The 19,910-nt window shown below is 33.5% G+C and overlaps 1 protein-coding gene across 1 annotated transcript in view; it reads left to right on the top strand.

Annotated features, from left to right (window-relative positions):
* LOC106870260 (nucleolar pre-ribosomal-associated protein 1) overlaps positions 1-19,910 on the top strand; it is a 66,871-nt gene that overhangs the window by 39,635 nt on the left and 7,326 nt on the right. Inside the window, exons 18-30 of the mRNA XM_089349400.1 lie at positions 22-243; positions 758-1,706; positions 2,116-2,271; positions 4,147-4,406; positions 7,021-7,088; positions 8,327-8,502; positions 10,503-10,613; positions 12,034-12,097; positions 13,955-14,117; positions 15,455-15,551; positions 16,520-16,795; positions 17,912-18,018; positions 19,045-19,188. Of these exons, the coding sequence (XP_089205526.1) occupies positions 22-243; positions 758-1,706; positions 2,116-2,271; positions 4,147-4,406; positions 7,021-7,088; positions 8,327-8,502; positions 10,503-10,613; positions 12,034-12,097; positions 13,955-14,117; positions 15,455-15,551; positions 16,520-16,795; positions 17,912-18,018; positions 19,045-19,188 (2,793 nt within the window). The remainder of the gene's footprint in view (positions 1-21; positions 244-757; positions 1,707-2,115; positions 2,272-4,146; positions 4,407-7,020; positions 7,089-8,326; positions 8,503-10,502; positions 10,614-12,033; positions 12,098-13,954; positions 14,118-15,454; positions 15,552-16,519; positions 16,796-17,911; positions 18,019-19,044; positions 19,189-19,910) is intronic.

Genomic DNA, 19,910 nt, shown 5'->3' with positions numbered 1-19,910 from the left:
TCATATAATTCATATTTTCAGTTGAAGATAAAAACCGATCCTGTTGACCTTGAAACTGCTGAAACAGAAACATTTTCAAATTTGTTTAAAACATTCTACCGAAATTCTTCTGTCTGCATTAACAGTGAAAAATTCATAAAGATACTACTGGATTCATTGAACTCCTTAAATGTTACTGAAACATTCAGGGCCTTCAATCAGAATCTATTTTATATTAAAGTTTCATTAAGCTGTCTTGAAAAGGTTTGTAAATCTATTTTGTACTTCCAATTAAACAAAATCTAAATGTATGTAAGTAAATTAACATTGCAAATTCAAAGCAAAATATTTGACTTCTTTCTCTCTTCCTGAAGTTGATACTAATGGGATTTTTATGAACCTTTCAACTAACCTATGCCTTAAGACTTCAGCATGTTCGCCTTCTGATCGGACTATTCTCAGTTGTAGACTTGTAGTCAGTCCAACTGGTCTTAGTTGCAAATTCTTTTCCATTTAATCAAATCTACATGTAGCAATTTTGTGAGTATTGAACTTGGGTGTAATAGTCTCAAGATTTGGATGAAGAGAAAGGATTTGAGGACTGAACTTTGATTGATAATACCTGCGTTGTAAATATCGTGCTAAGTTATAATCCTATTCAGCTTAACATAGGCTCCTCACTGTTTGCAATAAATGACCTTTCATTATAGACTGCAGAAAAATGAAACTTATTATTTAACTATGGTGTTTAATTTTGAATTTTTTTTCATTTTTACAGGGTACTGAAGTTTTACCTGATGCCAGAAAAACTTTAGAACTTTATTTCAAAATTATCAAGAAAATATTAAATCATTTATTTGAGGAACTTTCAAAGGATTCCTCTGTAAATCCTTTAGAACAGTTTGCTCTGAAAGATTTTGAAATTTTTCAAATGCAGAAGACTCCAGTAGGAGACCTCTTGAAGCAAGTCCTTGATATTCTCTCATCTCAAAGTTCTTTGCTGTATTGGTTTTTCTTTCTTGATAAAAATTCCTTAGAATCTAAATGCACCAGTGAAACTTACAGTTTTATCAAGAATCTTGTTACTGATGAATTAGTTCAGATATTTTGTCTTTTATCTAAGGTATCCAGTAAGAAAAAAAAGATCCTTCCAGAAGTTTATAGCCTGAAAATACTTCAGTCTCTAAATAACTTATGTCAGCAGTCCAAGAAAAAAGGAGTTATTAAAGCAGATGTTTTTAAAAATATAAGCAACCTTGTTGATACTCTTGATTTTATTACCATCCAAAAAATTATTACTATTTTTGTTCAATCCCCAAAGAATAGTGTAATTTATGAAGATAGTTTGAATATTTCTGGTGAAACTTTAGTGAAGTTACTGAATCATTTATTAACAAATAATAAAAATATGGACTTAGAAATAACAAATGTAAATATTATTTTTCATCTCCTGAAATCCTCTAAACTGTTGATGGGACTCTTTACAAGATTACTTCTTTTCAAACCATATTACTGTTTAGTGTGCTCTGCCAAAACATTTAAATATTTCCTCACTATGGAACCTCCAGATCATTTAAACCTGGTTCAGATTTTGATGAAATTTAATCCAAATTTAGATCAGGTTTTTGTTGACTGGATTCTGGAAGATGGCTTGACTAAGGACTGTTTAGAAACATATCTTGAAGTGTGTATTTGTTGGTGCCAATTGCAGAATGTACCACTTGAAGGTTTGTGGATTTCTTGAATATATTAACCTTAATCTTTTATCTAATGAAACATTTTTTTAAATAAGTAAAGTATTTATTAACTTCAATCTTTAACAGTATTTACTTCCAATCTTTGTTGTTGTTTTTTTAGACAAATTTTAGTTTTTACTTTTTACTGCCTTCCCAATATGTACTTCAGGAGACATCAATAGAGTCACCACTTCGGTTTTTTTTTTTTTTTCTTGTGACTTTTATGTGAAATTAATAGCTCTCTATCTATTTAATTTGAAGATTGTAAGTTGGCAAGTGGAAAACACCCAATATGCTTTTAAGTGTATATTTACATAAGAAAATCAATTTCAAAACAATAGCTGTTCATGGTTTTCAGTGTAGTTGCTAGTATTAATTTGTTTAATTTTCCATGTTACAGGTGACAAAATAGTATGTCTCAAGAAAATCACTAAGATTTACCGTAAATATCTGTTTAAATGGATGAACCAACTGGGAACAACTGATCCAGAGGATAGTTCTCACAATACCAAATGCTATAAACTTTTACAAGAATTTACTCGATTACATGTTTCTGGTATGTGTTTTATCTCTTTTTCTTTTCTTTGAAGACTTCATTTAAAAAAAGAACACGCACACGCACGCGTGTGCACACACACACACACAGATTATCTACATTCAGAAAAAAATTGAAGCTAACAAAATGCTTATAAAGTTAAGCAGGATTGCCTACAGACCATACACTTGCAAATTCAAACTTTACAACTTAAGCCAAGACAGTATTTTGTGTCTCTAAGCAAAGCATTTGCTTACTCCAGTTTATCTTACTGATTTGCTATTTTATGATTGAGTAGTTAGTTGTATGAAGGATATCCAGCTGTAACAATTGGTCAAACACAGAACCCATCTATTTTCCTAAACAAGCATGGAAAGATGAAAGTCCACAAGTGTGTGTGTGCATGCATTCGTGCACTCATGTCTACACTTTTACTGGTGTCAGTCATTAGATTGCAGCCATGCTTTAATCATATTGATCTCTATTTGTCAAACCACTTGGAACATACACATCAGTACCTTATGTGTGTTTGTATTCATTGGTTTTAATGAACGGGAAAAAAGTATTCAGCATAGTATTGAGTGGAGTGTACTTTTCGTTTCCATATATATATAAAAAATTAACAGAATGAGATAAAAATCCAAGGTAAATAGGTCTTACAGCTGTTTCCAGGATATATTATATATATACCTTCATCAGAGATGGTGTAAGAAGATGGTTAAACAATAGTTAATCTAGATAAGATATGAAATAGAGAGTGGAGTGGAGGAATGAAAATAGACATGAGATATGCAGGGATATTGTATCTTTAGTTCCAAAATATATACATGTAAAACACCCACTACACTCTCGGAGTGGTTGGTGTTAGGAAGGGCATCCAGCTGTAGAAACTCTGCCAGATCAGATTGGAGCGTGGTGTAGCCATCTGGTTTCACCAGTCCTCTGTCAAATCGTCCAACCCATGCTAGCATGGAAAGCGGACGTTAAACGATGATGATGATGATGATGATAAATATATATATATATATATATATACACATACATGTGTATATATATATATATATATATACATTATATATATATATATATATATCATCATCATCATCGTTTAATGTCTGCTTTCCATGCTAGCATGGGTTGGACGATTTGACTGAGGACTGGTGAACCGGATGGCTGCACCAGGCTCCAATCTGATCTGGCAGAGTTTCTACAGCTGTGTGCTTTTATGTGCCACCGGCACAAGCACCTGTCTGGCGGTACTGGCAACAGCCACGCTCAAATGGTGTTTTTACGTGCCAGCTGCACAGGAGTCAGTCCAGCGGCACTGGCAACGTCCTCGCTCGAATGTTTTGTTCACATGCCACCGGCACAAGTGCCAGTAAGGCGATGCTGGTAATGATCATGCTCAAATGGCGCTTTTTACGTGCCACCGGCACGGAAGCCAGACCGCTGCTCTGGCAGTGATTCTCGTTCAGATGGTGCTGTTAGCGCTCCACTGGCACGAGTGCCAGTCATCAAATTTGGTTCAGTTACGATTTCACTTGTCCCAACAGGTCATCGCAAGCAGAGCTTACTGTCCAATGAAGGAAGGTTGGCATGGGTGCCAGTCGTCGAATTTGGTTCTATATATATATATACACATGTATATATATATATATATATATATATATATATATATATATATATATATATATATATATATATATATATATATATATATATGTGTGTGTGTGTATGTACTACACTCTTAGAGTGTACAATGTTGTCATAAAAATGGGCAAGAAAAAGACAGGGTGGTCAAAGCTTGCGCTATACAGCTGCAATAAAATCTTTTGATAGTGACTAACATCAAGATCTATTAATACTAATAATATACAATTATTTTCTTTGTTTTAGGTTCCAAGTATTTTGTCACAATTGACTCTTTCAAGGAGATTGTTGACAGGAAAGAAGTCCTTACTATTGAGCAGTTACGTTGCATTTTGCTGAATGTTCAAAGGCTGGAAATCAAGAACTCTGAAATGAATGACATTTATAGCACAAGGCTTGAAATTTGTATCAAGTCTTTTGTTAACAGTATCAATCGGAAATTAGATGATGTTCAAACAAAGCAACTAGAAGCATATCTTCTGTCATTGTTAGACAAATATTTGAAGGTGATATCCGGTTTTCCATCAATTTCTATTTCTTTCTCTCTCTCTCGCAGACATACACACACACACACACACACACACACACACACACATAATGTTCTGAGATTATACTTAAATAGAATTTGGAGTTTTATTTCTTAAGTCTTTGATGTATGAGTGTGTGTGTAAATTCTATAACAAAATGACTTTTTAGTCTTACTGAGCATATGACAAGCTCTGGCGTTGGTGCTACAATAAAATCCAGCCATAGAAACAATATCAAGATTGGAATTTATGAGTGATGCTTGGTCTCTAACCCATCTAACAGAGCAGTATAAGGACTTGGATTATGACAACTCATCTAACCCATGCCAGCATGGAAAGCAGATACATGATACTCCTATTGATATTGATTTCTAGCCTTATTTCAAGACAAAGGTCCAACAAGTAGTTTTGTTCTTCTTAGCTGTCATGTCATACCCAGATTTTCATTTTTAAAGTTAGTAAAAGAGAGATGGTACAATTCCCATATCTTTGTCAAGTTCTTCCAGACTAGTATATTTGTAGTTAATGCATACAGGGCAGTGTAGGCAAGGAGGAATTCCAGAAGGATGCAGTTCTAGGAATGAAAGACTGCCTGAAATTTTTCGTACGGAGTCTTGGAATGTGCATCAGTGATGGTGGCAAAGATAAGTGTGATACTTAGAGTGAGTTTGGGTAGTAGTCCAAAGAAACAAATACAGAATGTATTAATTCATATACTCTATGATGTGTTATTTAATTTTACGCACTAATTGCCAAATTAAATGGTTTAACTTGGATATTGACTATCATATAAACTGTCTGCCTCAGACAGTAAATGTTGTTTTGTGATTATCAAGACTGAGTGGGACCCAGCTCAAATATTAAAATTAGAATTCTTGGTTATTGAATGTGTTTCTTCTCTATCAGGATAATAACCCCAGAGTTAGTTTTTAAGAGTAAGGCTTGAAATATTTTCTCAAAATTAATTCCTTTTTAGTGTATAATTGTTTACTGTAAATATTTAATTCATCAATATATAAATAACATTCAACCCATTAGCATATTATAATGTAGTGCATATTTATTCACATTGTTTTAAATTAATCATGCATTACCCTGTAGTTTTGAGATTTTGATGAAGTGATTGCTTATTTTCAAAATGGCAATGTTGGGGAGTTATGAGAGACCAGGTCTGGTTGCTTTGAACTTAAAACTTGAAGAATATTTGGGCTAGGTATGGCCAGTTTAAATGCTAGAGTTAAAATAATTGAGCTAAGGTACTTGATGACTCTGTCAGTGCAAGTGCCACATAAAAAGCATCCAGTACACTGTAAAGTAGTTGCTGTTAGGAAGAGCATCCAGCTGTAGAAACCAAGCCAAAACACAGTGGAACCTGGTGTGGCTCCTGGCCTTGCCAGCTCCTGTCAAACCACTCAACCCATGCCTGCATGGAAAACGGATCTTAAAGGTTGCTGATGATGATGATGATGACTACCATTAAAACAGAAAAAAGAGCAGACGTAATATATGGCATCAAGTCTCACCTATCTATCCTATTGCTTGTATCATTACTTCAAAGAAAATTTCAATAACTTAATTCTACTTAACAATTCATGTGTGTACATATACATACATACACATCCTACACATCCTTGTCAAGCTGTGGCGGGGGACAAACAGACACATACACACACATATACTTGACAGACTTCCACACAGTTTTCACCTACCAAATCCACTTACAAGGCATTGTTTGACTCAGGATTATAGTAAAAGACACTTGTTCAAGATGCCAGTCAATGGGACTGAACCTAAAACATGTGGTTGCAAAGCAAGCTTCTTAACCCACACAGTCATGCCTGCATTTATGTATGTTGTATGTATGTATGTATATATATATGTGTGTGTGTGTGTGTGTGTGTGTGTGTGTATATATATATATATATATTTTATTATATGTATTTATATTCTCTAAGTTAATAAATAACCCCAACAAAATAAATTGGTTAATAGATACCAGGGTAGCAAAGATCACAAAATGACTGGTGTTACTCCTGTTTATGAGGTTGAAACTCCTTGTTATTTTGGGTACTTGAGTAAATATATAGCAATCTTCTGTAACTGCAGCTATCATATTTGGTTAAAATGTCTTACGGTTAAGCTGGTTCCTATGTATTTCCCTGAAGAGAAGATTACATCCTTATCAACAACACCTATTCCTATGGAAGGTATAATTTGTAATCTTCGAAACATATGTTGGAAATAAAAGAATTCATTTAACATATGCGTTTTACTCCATTTACTAAATTTATATATATATATGTATGTCATGTATGTATGCATGCGTATGTATGTTGGATTAAGTTATGAATAATATGAACATTTACTGTTAAAAAGATTCAGTATTGTTGGCAAAGCCTACTTTATTATATATAGGGATTGTCTGTGACTTGAAATTTGGTCTCTGAATGCTTATTCAATCTGTTTCAATGAACCTTAAGCAATAAGACTTGTCACAGCCTGTCTGTCTGTCTGTCTCTCTCTCTCTCTCTCTCTCCAAATGACTGAAACAAATAAGACAAAATATATATATATATATATATCCATTTTCTAGAATGTGTCAACAGAGCAGTGTGATGTTCTTAAAGGAATATGGTCTTCATTCATCCAAAGCAGTCTAAGGTAAGTATGTTACCTATTTAAATATGTAGGTTGCCTCTGCTATATTCTTTTGTTTATGCTACTTCTAGAATTTATGACAATGATTTTGTTTTCATATTTCACTCGTTATGACAGGAAACACCACACTGGATTCATTGATTACATCTGTAGTTCAAAAAATGAAAAGAGGAACCTCTTTGTGATCGTTTGACCAGCTAAACATAGCAAAATCTCCTTGAAGTTACACCCAAATGTCTCAAAGTGGAAAACAGATTTCTGGATGTATTATGCCTGAAGCAAAGACAGCTTGAGCTCCTTTGATCAGAGATCTGCTGAATCAGGTTTGGAGTTGTTTTAAGATCCGAAACTCCAGATACATTATTTTTAGTGAGACAACTGCATGAAAAGTTCGTAACAAAGAACAAATCACATTGCTTTATACTTGTTGAACTAGAGCAAAATATTAACAGGTTCTATTGTTCTATTGTCTAATGAGGACATGGAATCTCTGGTTGACTGGCTTGTGAGGGCCATTCAAGCCATTTACAAGGATTTTGTAAGTAACGATAAGGCTGGCAATGACTTTAGTGAAGAATTTTGTGTACAAGTAGGTGTTCTTTACATTCAGTTCTCAGTTGCCTTACATTCATTTTAGTCTTTGAGGTTTATAACACAAGAGTACGGGATTGATTGTTTTTAAAAGGTTATATATGTTAATGATCTGGTTAAAAGCATCAGCAGAAGTGTGCAGGAAAGCACCCCCAATCCACCCCTTACACTTGTATGGAGATGTGATGGTAGAAAATACCCTTAAAAAATAGATTTGAGAATGTGTAGTCAGATCTCAGATAGTAGATCTTGCAAAAGATTGCTATTTTAAGCAGCAGACTATGTAGTAGCTTGCCCGATGACTTATCTATATTATAGTAGATATATTTAGTGTCTATTTTACAGTGAGATCAATGGTTTTGAACAGCCAAAATTGTTATTCTATACCAGTATGTTATAGCAAGGTCAGTAGGTCATATGCTATTATCTTCTCTATTGCAAGTACTGAGTTGAGTTTTGCCTACATGGAGACCTACTTGCAAAAAACTTGTGCTCTCATTGAGTAATTGAACACTCAGCAGTAACAAAGGTATTCAGCTGTCAAAAAAACTTTCTATCACTCACACAAATATGCAAGCTTATAATTACTGTAAAGCAGTTTCACAAAATGTTCCTGTATATAAAACTTCAAAAAATTATTTTTCTTACAGATTCTGTTTTACTAACCCCGTGTTGTTGCAAATCTTGGTCAATGTTCTTCCCTCTATGTATTGCAAGAAAAACAAAACAAATGTTTCACCAACCTTGAAAGAACTTCACCAGATGCTTATTTGCCATTCTGAGTTCATGAACATTATGATGGAAAGTGACTCAGGTGTAACAAAAGGTAAACATTGATACATTATTACAATTACATCTTGAAAGAGCCATTCTAGCCATTTGATAGCACACAAAACTGTTAAATTTACTTTTCTTTCATGAGGTGTCTAAACTTCCTTTGCATGTCTGCAACCTGGTCACTGTTACAGTTCCATTGCAACTGTTTGAAAGTTTGTTAATAGCCACTTTCTTTCATAGGAAACTTAGGGACATTTGTTTGTTGCATTCATGTATATTGACTTAGATCCCCATGTCATAGGTCGGTCATCATTACTTCTTTCAATTCTTCTTTATTTGGCTGTTTATGATATGGTATATGTACTAATGTCATCTTTCCACCTTTTTCCTTTTATATACACACACATGCACATATAAGTACATATACAGTTTTTGCATATAACACAAAAGGAGAGAAACATGAGAGCCAATATTAATACAGAGATCATTTAAATAAATTACTTATGCTAAAGTGAAAATAAGTATGTATTCTGAAACTAATTGTAGGCATTACTCAATTAAAATTCCATTATTATAAATGCATTTAAATCAACTTCCAGTGGCTGCTCACAAGATACCGGAGGTAACACATGTATTCACTATGCATAATCTGTATTTTCTCTTCAAAAGATTGGATGTGAAAGTAATGAAGCTAGCTCTGTATTTTTAAGTGTCATCATCATTGGCGTAATGTCTACTTTTCTGTGTTTATATGATTGTTATAAACCCAAACTGGAATATCTAAGTTTAAATACAGCAATCTACATTACAAACAAAGATTGCTAAATTGTAAGCAAAACCAAACTTCAACGTAATAACAGTTTTATGCAACAAGTTGCTACAGTCTCAACTAACTAAAAACCAACACTGAACAAATCGTGCTGCAAACAGAACAGAACTCAGCGCAGCTGCACTGCAAACAAATAACAGCAATCGAGACAATCAAAATCACGTGATCAATACTAAAATCACAACAGTGATGATTAAAGTAAGCTGTAGATCCAACAGAAAAGGAAACCCACCAAATTGACCACAAGGAATAAATTGCCAACACAGTTCTTGAAAGCCCAATCCATGTGAATACATTCCCAAGGACCATCCTTATTCTACATCGCTGTTAAACCTGCAATGGACTGGCAGTTTTTAATTATTTAAACAAAATATACAGCATTTGTTATATATTCATTAGGAGTTCAATACACGACAGTATGCATCAGACAAAACTGTTTTTAGCAAATTTTCTAAAGTTGGATGCTCTTCCTGTTGCCAACTTTCACCTGTTTCCAAGTAAGGTCATAATCTTGTTCCAGTTCTTCAAACATGAACAGCTCAATAGCCAAACATGTTTTCATGGAAGATAGCAAACAAATGATATCATTTTGTTTGAATGGTGACATAATTTACAATAAACGTGCAAATATCCAAACAAGGTGATAGAAATATGCATGCACACTCACTTGCTCTTGCATGCTTAAATTTATAAAATGAGCTTCTTATAGTTTTCATTTATCAAGTCAACTCATAAGTCACTGGTCAATCTCCGGCTATAGTAGAAGACACTCAAGATGCCATGCAGTGAGACTGAACCTGAATCCACATGCTTGCAAAGCCAACTCCTTAACCATACGGTCATACTTGCAGCTATTTATAAATATTTTTATATGAATTCTTTGAAAACTGTTCAATAATCCTTTCAGAATGTTTATTTTGATCAAGGTTTGTAAATGATAACATGGTGTTAATTTTTGTTTATTTTCATATGTCTTAATCAGGAAAATGTTCAGTACAACTTTTCTCATGGTTTCTGAGACTAGTAAGAGGAACAGAAAGTTATCCTCAGACCAGAGATCTTGCTTACAACAGAGTTAACACCATATGTACATATACATTCCTCACCCTTGCATTATTTTTTTCCTATTACCACTACTATATAACACTAATGTAATTTCCATTATTGTCTTTAAATTTTAAAAAATGTTTCAAATAAAAATAAAAAAAACTTTGTTTCAGAACTTTTACTGGACATTATTCTACTTATCATGGAGATGGAACCAGAATGCTGTGTTGAAGCACATCTCAATATCTTTTTTGGAGCCTATGGAGCCACCTTATCTCTTGAAGGTTAAATTTTATCTAAAAGATTTTTCATCTTTTCTATTAATTACCCATGCAATTTTTCTCTATCATTCCCTATATTTGTCTCAAATTATGTATATGAAATTATTTCCATAAAAATATTAAGCTAAGTTAGCTGCATGATTATTAAGTCATTTATATATTTGTCTTTCTATGAAGTGGCTTCACAAAAATCATAACATAAAGATGAACAGTTTTTATCACTGGAAAGAGGAAAATATATATCTATTTTTTCAGTTCATACAAGGCCTCAATCTGTAGGAGAGGAATCTAGTCACTTGAACTGACACTAGTACCTTCTTGATATTTATTTTACTGACCCCTGGATGAATGGAATGCTAACTTCATTTGCATTTCAAATTAGAATATAGAGGGAAGAAACTAAATGCTGTAAGGCATTTACTAGAGTTCTAACATTCCTGCTACTCTACCAGTTTTATATAATATTTATTATCCCAAATATTGATGCCTATTAAAAATCTTGAATGAAATATAAATGAACAAAAACAAGTAATAAGTACTTATTTTTGCACAAGATAAGCTCCCATTAGCAATGGTAATGTTAGAAAGAGATCACAGCAAACATTTGCTGTATTACCGATAGATCAATGAGGAATTCTTTATGTGTTCATTCAACCTACTACAAATAGCAGTTAAATCAAAATTACACTCTGTCATCTTAAAAACATGGGAAATAACATGCATTAGGTAATGTAATCCTAGATAACCTTAAAAAGATAGGAGTGTCCTGGTTAAAACACTTTTGCCCATAGGTCTGTTCAGTCATAGCTGACATAGGCCTAAACATCAACAGCAGGTCTACCTTATCACTATCGTGATCATTATATACAAACCACAGAAAGTCTTACAATAATTAGAAGCTAATGATTTCATTGTTGCCAGCGTGGACAAGGGATGTTAAATGATGATCAAATGAATGTACATTTTGGAAAAAGAACATTAAAAAAATATGCTTTTTTAAAACTTGAAGGACATTCCTATTTCTTTTTAGATACTTTGTATATCACTAGCATACTGTTTTTTCTGTATATCACAAGCTATGTTTAAGATATTAAAAAAGTTGCATAAAAAAAGTATGATACACTATTTACAAAGAAGAGAATAAAAATTCTTAGGAATGGAATGAAGTAGTTCATTATTGAGAATGTGCTATTCAGGCTAGTGAGGTCATAAAGAAGAATTATAGTAAAAAAAACTATAATTCTTTTCATGACAGCCTGTAAGAGGAGTACTTTATGCAAGTCATTTTATTTTATTTACAAATCTTGAAATATGTTTTCAATGTTACTAAAAATGATTCTTCCACTACAATCAATAGCCTACTATAAAACAACTAAATCAGTTTAAAGATTCACTTAATGATTCTACTTCCTTCTTTTTTCAGACCAGAAACTGTTGAAGATCATTTCACTTTATGAGAAGAATGGAATCAATCTTAATAAATTTAGGTGAGTGGGGTTAAATTTTCATTTAGTTAGTTTGTTGTTATTAAAACTAGCATCATTAATTGCAGGTTAATCCAGGCAGAGAATACTAAAGATCAGTCTTGACTGGAGTCAATGGTATTGATAAAAACCTCTTCCCTTCAATTACTGGCCTTTTGCCTGAATTAAAAACAGTTATTAGCAGCATCACTGTTGCTTCACTGAAGACTTGGTCTTCAGATTTACATGTGCTACATTCTTATTTCTTTATTGCCCACAAGGGGCTAAATATAGAAGGGACAAAGGGATAAAGTCAATTACATTGACCCCAGTGCATAACTGGTACTTAATTTATCTCCCCCGAAAGGATGAAAGGCAAAGTCGACCTCGGCGGAATTTGAACTCTGAACGTAAAGACAGACGAAATACCACTAAGCATTTCACCCGGCGTATTAACGCTTCTGCTAGCTCGCCTTGTGCTACGTTCTTAGGAATCATCATCAATTGCAACTGCTTATTCTTGGTGTGTGTATGTGTGACTCTTCTGAATTTTTTGAGATTTTCAATTATGTTTGTAGGATCACCTATCTTTTCCAATGTAGCAAACACTCTTAGTGGTCTCCCACAACCTTTTTATGGTGAAGCATAGCCAATTCTGTGTGAATAAGAAAGAGGGAGATAGAGAAAATGAGAATTGACTTCGGTATTTGACAGGTACTTTATCTGTTGCCATTGAAGAGTTAAAGAGTAACTTAGCAGGATTTACACTTAGTGTGCAGAAAGCAGGAACAAATGCTGCAGCAATTTCTATTTGACAACAACCACTCTGCCATTTCGCCTCCTACTCCTGTGGAATAATTTAGGCTAATTCCTCTCTTGCTCCTTTATGGTAGTAAAATCAGAATTTTTGTTTTTCCCCTTGACCAAAATCAGAAGACATCGCAAGTCAGAGACAACCTGCTCAAGAAACTGCAACCACATTAGCCATTTTACTGTTGTATTTGACTACAGTCATGTAAAAATTTCTATATTCTTTAATAGAGAAATTTAGGCTTTATATTGACTATTTTACCCTGACAATGAGGTTTAGAGAAAATCTGTGAGACAATGTGACACTGAAAGGGCTAATATCTTTCCCATCTTTGATCTCCTTCATATATTACCTAGATTCTGGCCCTGGGTTCAATACTATTAAAGTTATATATCAAAAATTTATATAGATGCAGGTGTAGCTGTGTGGTAAGAAGTTTGCTTCTGAACCACATGGTTTCAGGTTCAGTCCCACTGTGTGGTAACTTCGACAAGTGTCTTCTACTGTAGTCCAAGGCCAACCAAAGTCTTGTGATTGAATTTGGTAAATGGAAACTGAAAGCAGTTCATCGTATATATATATATATATATATATATATATATATATATATATATATATATATATATATATACTGTTGTCTGGGGAGAGTCAGTCAAGACTATTGATAAGGTTGCAAGACGCAACAAAAATTTTAGGAAAATAAAAATAAGAAATAAGTGGAAATTTTACCGGTGAGTGTGTTAAATTTTAAGGCACAATAAGAAAATGACTCTCCCCAGACACAACAGAATATGCTTCAACACATGAAATCACATAAAAAATCTTGCAAACCAAATCCAAAAACGATATATATATATATATATAAATGATGTTTGTGTTTTCTCCTGTACAAACCAGTGTTTGTTTGTTTACATTCCCAAAACTTATCTGCTTGGTAAAAAGTGACCAATAGACTAACTATCAGGCATTAAGAATAAGTATTGGGATCAATTTGTTCAAGGCAGTCCAATGACTGAAAGAAGTGAATGATAAATGATGTGATTCATTTTCTTTTTGTTTTTTTCTTCTAGGCCATACTTGTGGGGAACAAAATTTATGGAAGTCTATACAATGAACAGAAGCTTACAAGATGATTTAAAGGTACAAGGCAGTGCCACTGATGTATTAAACTTCATTGACAAGAATAAAATGATGAATTCTGTTTCAAATTTTCCTTTGGAGAGAAAACTATGTGTAAGTACACACTTGATTAATATCACGTAACACAATCTTGTGACTTCTGCATAAATTCTATATCAGAGAACATTGCAGTGTCACTGATATTCCTGTATATTCTGAGTTCCAGCTGTTTCAGTTTGCCTTTCATTTTTTGGGATGCACAGACATGGTTGTATGGTTAAGAAGCTTGCTTCTCAGTCATGTAGTTTCTGGTTCAGTTTCCACACAGCATACTGAGCAAGTGTTTTCTACTATAGTCCCAGGCCAATCAAAGCATTGAGAGCAGATATAGCAGTTGGAGACTCAGTATGTGTGTGTTGCCTTGTTTTGATATCATGTAATGATTGTAAATGAGTATCACCATCATACAAGTATGTCATTCGTTTTCAGTCTTCCATGACAAAACATGACTGGCTAGTGGGGAAAATGCTACCTAGCTTGGAAACAAGTGAGAGTTGGCAACAGGGAGGACATTCAACTGTAGTAAGTCTGCCTCAGCAAATTTTGTTTGACCTATGTAAGCATGGAAAAGTGGATGTTAAACAATAATCATAAAACAAACAAGTCAAGTACTGGAGTTGATTCAATTGATTACGTCCTCTCCCAAAATTTATGGCCTTATGCCAATAAATTGTTATTAAGGCAATGAATATTAGCATGCCATTCAAAATACTTAGCAGCATTTCATTTGACTCTACATTCTGGGTTCAAATATTACCTAAGTCAACATTATCCTTTCAGGATTAATAAAATAAGTACCTGTTAAGCATCAAGTCAATGTAATCAACTGACTGCCTCCCTCAAAATTTCAGGCTTTGTGCCTATAGTAGAAAGAATTATTTTATTGTTATTCTTTTATTTGTTTCACTGCATGGAGAGTCTTGTGTTGGCTTGTTTCTATTGTAGTAATGTAATGTGTGTGCTTATGCAAACATATTACTTCTACTATACACTCCTGTTCAAGGTTTGGGTTAAGTGCAACACTACAAGATGGTATGAAAGTGGGTGATATAAGTTCATCAGATGGTACACAACTTGCTATTTCAGAGAAACAAGCTATCATAATAATAGTAGAAGAGACAGGAGTAAGCAGCATGTTGGTGGACTAGTCTTCATAGGCTTCATTAGTGAACTAAAGGGTTAGATAAATTGCATTGTGGTATTTCTTATAACTCTTTTATTTTCTGAGTCTGAATGTTACCAGGATCAACTTTGTCTTTCATCTTCATAGGGTCAATAAAATGATGTACAAATCAAGTCCTGGAAATCATTTTGACTTCCTCCTTACCTTAAATTTGTGGCCTTGTGCCTATGTTAAATATATTATAGTTGTTAATAATTTTATTTTTCAGCCCTCCACAATTCTTCCTATGGACAAACTACAGTTGTTATCTACTTGTTATGATCCTAGTTTTCTTCTCCCGGTGTTCAGCTGCATATTGGCACCAGGTATTTTTTTTTTATTTTTCTATTTTAACATTCTCTTTTTTTTTTTTTTTTATAAAAAGCAGCAAAATTGATTGCTCTTTGTACTGTTGTTGATGTTTGCCTAATGTCAGCCCCACTTAAAGCAGACCTTATGATCAAAGGCATTTCTGTCATACCCATCCTGTCTTTTTGCATATTAGGGACTACAATGTCCAATGCATCCTTTTTTGCCATTCTCAAGCACAGTAGAATATGCTTTAAGGGATATTTATTTTGCTATATATAGTAAGTTGAGCAACTGCATGGAGAGTCTTGTGTTGGCTTGTTTCTATTGTAGTAATGTAATGTGTGTGCTTATGCAAACATATTACTTCTACTATACACTCCTGTTCAAGGTTTGGGTTAAGTGCAACACTACAAGATGGTATGAAAGTGGGTGATATAAGTTCATCAGATGGTACACAACTTGCTATTTCAGAGAAACAAGCTATCATAATAATAGTAGAAGAGACAGGAGTAAGCAGCATGTTGGTGGACTAGTCTTCATAGGCTTCATTAGTGAACTAAAGGGTTTATACAGTTTGAACATATATACTCTTGGTGATAAATTCAAAGTTCTAGGCTACCCTGCTTAGCCAAACAGTACTGGCTTCATTCTGCCATCCAGTCAAGTAAACACCAACAAAAATTATCTGTGTTCACTCAGCCTATTAGGAAAAGCATCCCCAGGCTCCCTTTAATCACATCTTACCATCTTATAACAGGCAGGAGGTATTGCATAAATGTGTGTAGGCTTATATATATTATACTTGAAAATAAGACAGGATTGTCATGGTTCTTCTTCCCAAAATTGAATTTTATATACACACACATTGTAAAGGGAAAGAATCTCTACTCTCTCAGAAAAATCAATAAATAAAAAAAGATGAATTATGTTAAATTCTATTATACAATTTTTTTTTTTTTTTTTTTTGCTTTTCATTTCTCAGAAAACCAACTGGAATGTCTCGTCTTCATTGAGAAAAATTGCTTCAATTTTTGTGTCATTGCCTTGAGTTGCTATGACGATGACTTGCGTGCAGCTGCATACCATGCACTTTTTCACTTCAAAGGTCATTTGATTAGCAACACTCAATTTTATCTACGGGACCAATTTCTTTATGTGCTGAGATTCCTAAAGAACAGCATGGTCAAAGACAATGCCAGAATCCCTTTTGTAACAAGTCTGTATTTAGTCAGAGTTTGCCAAGTTGTACTAAATAAAGGTAGAGATTTAAACATTTTATTTCTATTTTTAATCTCCTTTGGATTTTGTTTCTTTATAAGGTGTGTTTGTTGTTTAACCCTGCTTAACTTTGTATTAAGACTTATGATGAAAAGCATTCCAGCCATGATCCACTCATCTTTTTATATACTTGAAATACTACATTGCCATGATCAAAGGCATTCTGGCCATGGCCATCAAGTTTTTTTTTGTTTTATTTTTCTGTAGGCATCTAGGACTACATTATCAACATTATTTAGGATGTACTTCCTTTTCATTGAATATGATGTGGATGAGATTTCTATTTTAAGCAACCATGTAGACATTCTATCACTGGTTCATTGCATGTATTTTTCAGTGAATTTTTTTTGTTATATCAACTTTTGTTTTAGGCGGATATGAAATTTATATAAAATGCAAAATATCTGAATGATTAAAACCTCAGACAAGTGGCTGGAAATGAAAAGATTATTTTTGAATCTTGATAAATTTTCATCATTGATACAGCTCTTGTCATGTACTTTCTCATTTAGACCTAAATACATAACAGGAATCTATCTAAGAACCAACAGTGGTATTGGTTTGTCAGCTGCCCTCCCAAAAATAGTTTGTATTTAAGACAAGCTAACAAGGAAGCCCCTACTTGTTCCCACAATCTGCTAGAAATAACATCAAAAGACCTCGTTCATAATTTATCTCATGGCCATGTTGAAAGGAAAAGAACATCAACAAACACAAGGTTCAAAGATGTTAAGCCACTAAATTGAGTTCTCAGTGTATCTTCAACTGTTAGCTAGGCAAAGACAAAGTATATCTGAAACAATAAATATGTGTGTTGCACCCTTTTATTTGCCTGATTACCTATGTATCATTGGCCTGCTCAGAGTTAACTTGAGCCAACAGCAACATTTTAAAGGCATATGTTTATCATAGACGTAAAACGCATGTTTATAACATCTATGTAAATTTAGAAAATTTTGGAAATTAGAATTCATTTCATTGTACATTGTATATTTTTATCACAATTGATTAAAATTTGCAAGCATATAAGAAATAAAGAGGCAAGAGGAGAGTAACATATTAATAGTGGTTTTCATTTTTCTTTCTTCTATTACAGGTCATGACCTTTATTTTTCTATTATTGGTTTACTTATGGTGAAGCCTTTCTTTGATCTATATACAGTGCCAGAATTTTCCCAGATGTTTAATTGTTCCTCACTTATGGTTAGTGCATATAATTTTTTTTTGTTTTTTTGTTTTTCATGTTCTATCCCCATCTTATTCTCACTGTGTATCTATCTTTCCATTTCATACATACACTGAGCCTATCATTTACATTAGAATTTGATTTATTAATTCCTTGTAAAGTACATCCTCTTGGTTAAACCACAGCACTCTTATATTCACAACATTCTACCATCACCTTTTTGCACTGTTAGTAATCAGTCCCTTTACCCCTGGTCACTTGGAATTAACATCCATCATTCTCTCTTACCACCATCCACCTCTACTATTGTCTGCCTTTCTCTCACTGGCAATCATGTAGCTACCACCATTGCCTCTATTCCATTATTACCTGCTATTACTCTCTATTTCATTAGTCCTTCCTCTACCATCTTCTCACTCTAATTATTTTGTTTCTCTTATCATGAACTTGCTTCTTTCACCATTTCACCATAATTCATCTGCTCTCATCATGCTGTCCTTGATTCATCCTCTTGATAATGTTGCTTTGAATAAATGAAGATAACCTGACGTAGTGAGAACTCATTAGTTTTGTAGAGCACAAGGCAACCTAAGTGTTTTTGGTGTCACAATAAAGTGGGTACACCTAGTATACACTGTAAAACAGTTGATGAATGAGCAGACAACATACAGTAAAGAGAACTCTTTAATCCTGCTGAAGACATGACTTTTTTAGTGCTTGTACCACAATAAAATCCAGGTGTTAAGAAGAGCATCTAGCTGTAGACATCTTGCCAGACATTGAAGTTTATGAGCAAAATGTGGTTTTCCAATCTGTCTAGGAGAGTAGTCCCATAATCACTCTAAATGAGAACTGATTTAAAAAATGGCAATCCATCCTACACATGACAGCATAGTAAGCAGACAGAAAAACAACATTGAACAAAAGGCCATTTAAATATATATATATATATATATATATATAAACATGACTGTGTATTCTATTTAGATATTTTTCAATCTTACATATTTGAGGAGATAACATAATCTAATTTTACTTTCCAGCATTACAGAGAAAGAAAATGGATGCTCTGTCTACTTCGTGATGGTCTTCGAGGAACGACGGAACATAAAATATATCAAAAATTTAATGTGTTCAAGATCATCATGTCTTATGCTAATTCTTCGTTATGTAACAGAGGAATTCAGGTTAGAATTTATTTTGTTTTTTCACTGATTAAGATTGAACTTGTATCATGAAAGAGCTAAAATACAAGTCCACCTCTTTCATGATTGTATTTCTACAGTAACATTGTATATGAATGTCTGTCAGTTCATTTTCAGTTTATCAAAAATTTAGAGAGTCTTAGTGAAAAAAAAAACATTTGCATTTTACTTTACTTTATTAAATATGTTAAACTGGTGTTTGGAATATAACTTAACATAGATCCTTACATAAATGTATAACTGTGTGTGTGTGTGTGTCTTTGTCCCCTACCACAGCCTGACAACCAGTATTTGTTTATTTACATCCCTGTAACTTAGCAGTTTGACAAAAAAGACCAATAGAATAAGTACTAGTACTTAAAAAGGAGTACTAGGATTGAATTGCTTGACTAAATCCTTCAAGGCAGTAGCCCCAGCATGGCAGCAATCCAAAAACTGAAACAAGTAAGAAATTAAAGGAAAAAAATTTTACCTGCTGAAGTATTTCATTAACATATTTTTGTTGAAGCTTTAATTTAAATTTGAACAATTGAATACAAGCAGTTTAGGGCAAATGTTCAAACTGGCTAGATTCAGCCTCTCACACCTACTTTTCAATGTCATTCTAAAAATAATCATATCACTGAAATCTCAAAGGTACAAGATAAAACCTGATTAATTCAAATCAATGCAAATAAATAAGCATTACATTTGACAGAGTAATC

The sequence above is a fragment of the Octopus bimaculoides genome, chromosome 3 (assembly GCF_046866305.1).
Source record: "Octopus bimaculoides isolate indiv1 chromosome 3, ASM4686630v1, whole genome shotgun sequence".
Lineage (NCBI taxonomy): Eukaryota > Metazoa > Mollusca > Cephalopoda > Octopoda > Octopodidae > Octopus > Octopus bimaculoides.
The sequence above is the reverse complement of the archived record's forward strand: the minus strand, read 5'-3'. Positions and strand labels throughout refer to the sequence as shown.